We start from the raw sequence: 6,899 nt of genomic DNA, 5'->3' as shown, positions 1-6,899 counted from the left end.
TGTCATGTACAATATACTGCTGTTGTACTCTGCTGCATTACCTTTAACGTTATTAGTTTTATTATGTTAAGAAAGTACTTACTACTTTAGTCCGGTTTTTTATTGTGTGCTGTAATTATAATCGTCTGTGACTTCGTGTACGTACATATACTGTAGCTTGGGATCAGACATGCATCGCCAGGCGCGTACAACTGCGGCTATAGGAATCATTACCGAAACCATTCGTGAAAATCTGACTAAAATCAGCTTTTTCGTTCCTACAAAATCCTGTCGCTCTCCAGCCGGGGAATTGTCCGGTGTTCTTGAAATGGAGTGAGGGAATAAATGACAGCGTGATTCCGGTGCTGTATGTGTCAATAATCGTGTATACAACCGGCATTTTAAATGGCAACCTTACCGCTGTAGGGGCATCACGGGTTCCTATTTAAGGAAGCGTATTTGTCTCCTCCTCGACTTATAAAGAAATATTGACGCGGATCTGATTATCCCGCGCAACGCGCTCAACGCTTACACGCGTCCTGTATGTGCAAGTATATGCATGTTACCAATAATCTTCCTGGCATTGCCGCGCGCGTTTTCCATCAGATAATTGATCAACTCAACATTCTTATAATCCATAAGCTTTGTTTGTATAACGAATGAGGGGATACCATCATACACACAGCGGAACCTGGCTTTTTTGCATCACGGCAAATATATAAACGGCAGCTGTCCCAGGCGCACCGCGCGTCAAGAGGGAATAACTTGGCAGAGTCTGAGTGCATTTGCCGATAGGTTTGAAAATGGCGTGTCTTAATGGCTTTGCTACACTTGTAAGCAGCCAAGGAGTGCGTCTAAACGTCAGTCGCACACATTCCCGTACCGTCTAAGACAGATCACTGGATAGTGGATATATACCCACACACACGATATACCTGCAGTGAATTTTCCGACGGTACTCTAATCAGTAATTTCCGCTGCTTCTTCACTCTGCGCTCTATGTCATGTCCACTCTGCGAGTGCCCAGCGTGTCCGGTCCGTCCGGCCACAGCAGCATTCAGCGCCGTCGCTCACTGAGTCCATCCACGTCTTTCTGGCGGAGATCCAGTTCTCCCCACACCAGCATCAATAAGCTGGATAATGTTCCACCACCACCGTCATCCACGTCAACGTCTCCCCGGGACAGTGTTCATCTTTCACCCGCCGGCAAAACCGCCCTTCTGCGAAGAATGTCCGTTCTGTGTAGTTCCGCGTCAAGCCCTGCATCCGGGCATGTGCAGTCGGCTCTGAATTGCAGTGCGCCTCCGGAGACGCAGCGGATGCGCGCTCAGCCGCCGCCCGGCCACAGCCCGCCGCGGCCCGGTGTGTGGCCCCGTCTGCTCGTCTCGCTGTCGCCACGCTCCTCCAACGACCTGGATGATGTTTTTGCTAAAGATCTCGATGTAGAGCTCAGCGGGGAAACGTACAGCGGACTGGGGTAGGTACGATATTAATTACATTAATACGCCAAATTAATGCTGGTGTAAAGGCGCACACAGCTGATCGTCTACTTCTAGTACGAGCGCAGTGTCACCGCTTCCGTGCAGTTGTCACCGCGCATTCATCGGCATAATTATGAAACGCGATCCTAATAAGCGTCCCACCTAAATTATTCTGATCAGGTTTCTTGCAGTTCAGCTAGTTTCTTGTAAGTCCACTTGCAATTAGGCAGTCATGTACTATACGACTTATCAATCAATTCTATACGCTGGATCTTCTACAAAAAATAAAAAATTTGGAAGCAAAGTAACAAACCTTGGAATGTACGAGTTCTGTACATCTCGGGTGAGCAATGAGTATGTTTGTGGATACTCTACCCTAGGTAACCATCAGGAGTTGCACTCTTGCATGCACAAAACAAATATCATTCGACTTCAGAATCCGCCAAAAATATCAATTATCTGGATTGTCTATTTTATAGTAGATGTTTGTCGATGTACTACTCGTAACACATGAAAATTTTAGTATATCCGCACAAACATCATACTGTGATGCAGCGGCGTCAATTGGGAGCAGATTACGATTGTGTTAGAGCTGCAGCAGTAACACAGCAACATATATTGTACCGCCGCTGCCGGTACGGTACAATAAATTTATATGGTGCAAATCCAGTTCGTAATAACGGCATTGCACCAATAATATTACTAGTAATATTATTCAAATGTTTACCTTTATAATTATAATTATAGTATTCGGAATAGTATACTATAGGATCCATTCATGCTCCGATCATGTTCTAAACTACAGAGTACAGACGTCTTCTGAAGCAATTATGACGCGCGGTAGCATACTGACCAGTGAGCAATGCTAATAACTGGAGCCAAACTGAATGAATTATCTGGTTCACAAAATTTTATGGTAACTTTGTATATTTTACTGGTTTTCCATCCCTTAAGGAAGCTATAATGCTCAGCCATTGTATCACTTTGGATCGATGCTCTATATATACTAATACTAATACCTTTTAGATGGTTTATATTTACTGTAATAGTCGTTATGTAAGTACTTTATACCTGTAATGCATATCGACGCTTCAGTCTTGCATCCGCATAAAATTTGCTTACTTTTTAGAACGATCGTAAGAACATCGCTTGCATTAAAACTGCATTCGCGAAGTACTTGTTCTTACGCCGGTTGTATCACGGATTTTCAGCTGAAACCGAGGACAATCATAGCTACGATTTTTTAATATTTCCCAATATGAAGCTCAAGGTTTCGCTGTTGTGATCGAACACCCGGGGTATAACATATTTTCGTGTAACTGCAGTAATATTTGTTTATTACTCCCCCGTGAGTATATGGGAATAGCCTAAGCACTTTGCCACTCTCGTCTCTAATGGACTGCAACTTTTACCGTGTCCCAGTGTGCGAGATATAACGTTAAATTACGAAAATAAATTTACCGATATGTTTTGCAATAATTTCCGATATCATCGCGTGTTAAAACCCTCCCATCACCATCACAAGTATGTTGTACTACAAAAGATGCAGCCACACGGCCGTGATACCACATTACCAGCCATGCCGCTGCCGGCACCGATGGTGAGAAGAGTAAGCTTCTTCAATCGTTTTTTGGCGATACGTCTATACAGATACAATTAGCTCATTCGCAATATGTAATTTGAAATTTCCTAAAACGTAACGCTGTACCATGTGCATTGTGACATTTCATGTTAAACTATCAGATTATCATTTTTTCATAACTTTATTTGGGTTTCAAGTAGTTTTTGTTTCTTTTAAAACAAAGTACAGTCAAGACGCAGCTTACATAATTTGTTTACGATGACAGAATTTCTCCCATGATGAACAAGCTGGGTGTAGTCTGTTAAAAGTATAATACCGTTGCTATACTGCGAACTTCACTTGATAAGTGGATCTCTACACCTGCCGAGTGGTATTTTTTTGACGGACTGATTATTGTTTTATACTGATCAGTGCAAAAATTTATCAACGTTCTTGATAATTTTGTTCTAAGCATATACAAGCTCACAAGCATAATCTATATATAAAATGATTTTGATTTGTGAGTGACACAGGGCACTTACAAGTTACGACCAATATACGAGTATATATTGCTATATTGTAAGTTCACAGGGGATTCGACAGTTAGAAAAATATTTAGGTGATTGTGCACACAGATATTTCGGCTACTTTATGCAAGTGCAAAATCCTGCTGGTTTTAAAAATTCCAAAAACCAAAAAGCCGGTGCTTTTAAAACTTCAAGTGTACAACATATAGATTTTAGAGGTGTATGCTAAATATGTTCCATAAATATGGTGTTTCATAAATATCCATACTTTCTGTTACGAAGTACGGAAGGGATGGAATGTACAATTGTAGTTTGGACTAGTCCTTGTTACAATACAGTAAGTCGATTGCATAATAATTTATTATATTATGCAGGTGAGCTGCACAATACTTTTTGCCATGCGGCCCATGCCTTTAAACACCCAAATGCTCGGGTCTAGTGCAATCTGCCTTTGCACTTGCGCCTTTATTTTTCCTACAACGTCATGCCGATGAGTTGGGAAAATGTTTAATATTCTGTGTGACTGAAAACTTTTTTCATAAAATTTAATGTAAAATTGTGAAAGTTGGTTTTCAAAAACACAGTAAATTTTATTGGATTTAATCTCTATCAGACCAGCGCGCATCAGCCGCGTGAAACGCAAGCAGCACATTACATTAATTACTTAGCGTCCTAGGTAAGATTACAAGTGCTCTATCATAGCACTACGACAAGGAAAGGCGTTCTTTGTAAGGTTTGACGAGGTTATTAACGTTAATAATTTCATCTGTACTTTTACGCTGCTGCTGCGGTAGAGGTTCTACATACTCGTATGTACGGTCAAACCTATTATAGAATATTATTGTGTTGTATTTCGTGGCCGCACGGAATCGCGCAGAACAATCACGATCACACAGAAATTCCGTACCGCAAAAGGTTCGTTTGCGTTCGCGAACAGCCAGGTGCAACAGTGAAACAGTACGTGCATGATGCATGAATATCTGGGTATCGTTGTAGAGTGTACACAGATTTCCATGGTCTTCGCCTATACTATTGGGTTTACGTTGACAGTGATCCCGTAATCGTTTGTCCATAATCACCTTCATAAGTCTGCAACGGCGTTTTCGGATTTCTCGTTGTTTGTCAATCACGTTAACCATTATGTTGACTTTATTGCACTCTGGAATATCCGGTGCTTTATATTTTTCTGGCATTATTTGGCCATGCCATGGCTGCAGGATACAATGTGCAATTAAAGTAGCCCACGTACAGATAGCGCACACGCAATCTCGTTCCGGAAACGGTGTATAATCACCGAGTTTACACTGGACCGAGCATTATAACAGCGTCCGCCGTCGTAAAAGTATGGCTTCCGAGCTGATGAAATTGTTCAGGAAAGATGTTATCAAGCTGTCGTGGAGGCTTATTTTTGTGATAATGTGCAAACCTCTTTTTATATCACTCACGCGAATGAACTAAGGTCAGACTGCAGCTAATTTATATACATCCAAGGTTTATCTGGCAGATCACTCCGGTTGTATACATGCAGTCGGCAACATAATATTTTTATCAACAGATGTGCGTTTCTTTGAAGCGGTAAAATGTTCCAGAACGCATAAAATTTAAATCCACCCCCTTGACACTTTCCGATTTGATATAGTGTTACATGCATGTGGAAACCTCTTATTACATCATTTTACTTTCCATTTCATTCACCACATTACCCTTTTAAATTGCTGGTGTATTGATGAAATCCAGTCAATCGTGAGAAACGATAATCTTTTCACGGATTTCTACAGAATATGAATCAACTGCATACAAGCAAGTTGAAGCAACCCATATAACTATCGTTCGTTGGCGGTGTTAATGTTCTAAATATATATGCCATTATTCTAGCGTTCGGCTTGCTACATTATCCTTGGTTGATAATTAAATCTCAACCGCCGCTTATGTTCTGCAGTTGCGCTATTTGGAATCTAATAGAGTATAAACACAGTTCGGAGCGCCTATAAGGTCGATATCAGCTTCTCCCACTTTTGAAACATGCAGCGTTTGGCCAAGCTGCATCGGAAGGATGTTAAGAGTTCCAGTTTTGAATCAACATTTTTGATTACGCAAAATCGCGCGTCGAAAAGGTAATGTGGAGTCGGTAATTCCAATTAGGTGTTTATAACATTGTGTCGTTAATGTTTGTACTTTGTACATACGCTGTTCAGTCGAATACGACGGTCGTAATAATCGACATTTTGCACAGCGGCGGTGTCTTCCCAAGATACACATGCTACAGTGTACTTCCAGATTGATCTTGGTCCCTTGGACAATATTTAATACACATTGCGATCCGTTCACGATAATATAATAATCTTGCTTGACAAGCAAGATTATTATAGTATTGTTCTATACTATAATAATGCTCCATAGAGTTGTTCCTGTAGCATCAAAATTTGCCGAGGACAAAATTTTGTTATAAATTATAATAATGTGATGGAATTGTTTGGGTAATCTGTATGGTGCTGATCCATGAATAGAGTTTTTTAAGGGTGTCATTTTTGTTTTGGCTTGTTTTGATTAACATAAATGAAATTTCACACGACCGGGTTCTACCGAAGTTATTTTGTTTTGACTTCGAAAGACTATATTATCGATACAATCGTAAAACTCTCCAAAATTTTCTGCCGCTCGATTGCTAATCTGGAATCTAGATAACAAAATGGCACCCAGATTCCAAACGGTCTGACAGTTAATGGAAATCGTCTAATGCCGCTGGTGTATCGCGAGGCACTTATGCCAATTCCAAAACACTGCTGCAATTCAATATGCAATTCCGAAGAAATTGTATGTGACAGCACAGACATACCCGTTTATCTCAGCGATGTCTGTTGAAAAATTAAATTGCGGTTTTCCGATTTGCGCTTTTTGACAAGTGTTCATGGGCGAGAAACTTATGATGTACAATTTTTTACGATACTAAACATGTGGTGGTTATTTATCTTGCGGCAGAGATCGGCAAGAATTGTTTCGGCTGGAAATGACCCGGAAAATGTCATGGTCACATCAACTGTGCATTGTCTCAGTTTTCGTGTTGCCGACTAATATTATGTGCTGCGCATCGGTTATTCGCGGCGTGCCTACAGTTGTTAGCATGGTCATCAATATTGAAAAACGGTTGGAAATAATAATTTGGAATTGAGTTGTCATTCGAAGATGTCTGCACACTGTATGCAACAATCAGACAGTTTTCATTAATTTCAATATTGCTGTCAACAGCAAATATTCCGACGAACTATATAGAACCATTATCCCAATGATTTATGCTACAACGCTGCAAACTCAGCGTAGGATTAGGTACGTGCATGAGCTTCGTGATTGTAT

The 6,899-nt window shown here is 40.7% G+C and overlaps 1 protein-coding gene across 4 annotated transcripts in view; it reads left to right on the top strand.

Moving 5' to 3' along the window:
* The first annotated feature begins 747 nt into the window (after positions 1-747).
* LOC129589258 (GTPase-activating Rap/Ran-GAP domain-like protein 3) overlaps positions 748-6,899 on the top strand; it is a 27,295-nt gene continuing 21,143 nt past the window's right edge. The window contains exons 1-2 of one of the 4 annotated variants that reach the window (XM_055483896.1): positions 4,656-5,348; positions 5,488-5,662. In XM_055483896.1, coding sequence (XP_055339871.1) covers positions 5,571-5,662 — 92 coding nt within the window. In that variant the 5' untranslated portion in view covers positions 4,656-5,348; positions 5,488-5,570. Of the gene's footprint in view, positions 1,457-4,655; positions 5,663-5,716; positions 6,873-6,899 lie in introns of those variants that run through there. The other 3 variants (XM_055483891.1, XM_055483895.1, XM_055483898.1) reach the window with 3 other exon arrangements.

Source organism: Paramacrobiotus metropolitanus, unplaced genomic scaffold (genome assembly GCF_019649055.1).
Source record: "Paramacrobiotus metropolitanus isolate TYO unplaced genomic scaffold, Prichtersi_v1.0 Parri_scaffold0000034, whole genome shotgun sequence".
NCBI lineage: Eukaryota > Metazoa > Tardigrada > Eutardigrada > Parachela > Macrobiotidae > Paramacrobiotus > Paramacrobiotus metropolitanus.
The sequence above is the reverse complement of the archived record's forward strand: the minus strand, read 5'-3'. Positions and strand labels throughout refer to the sequence as shown.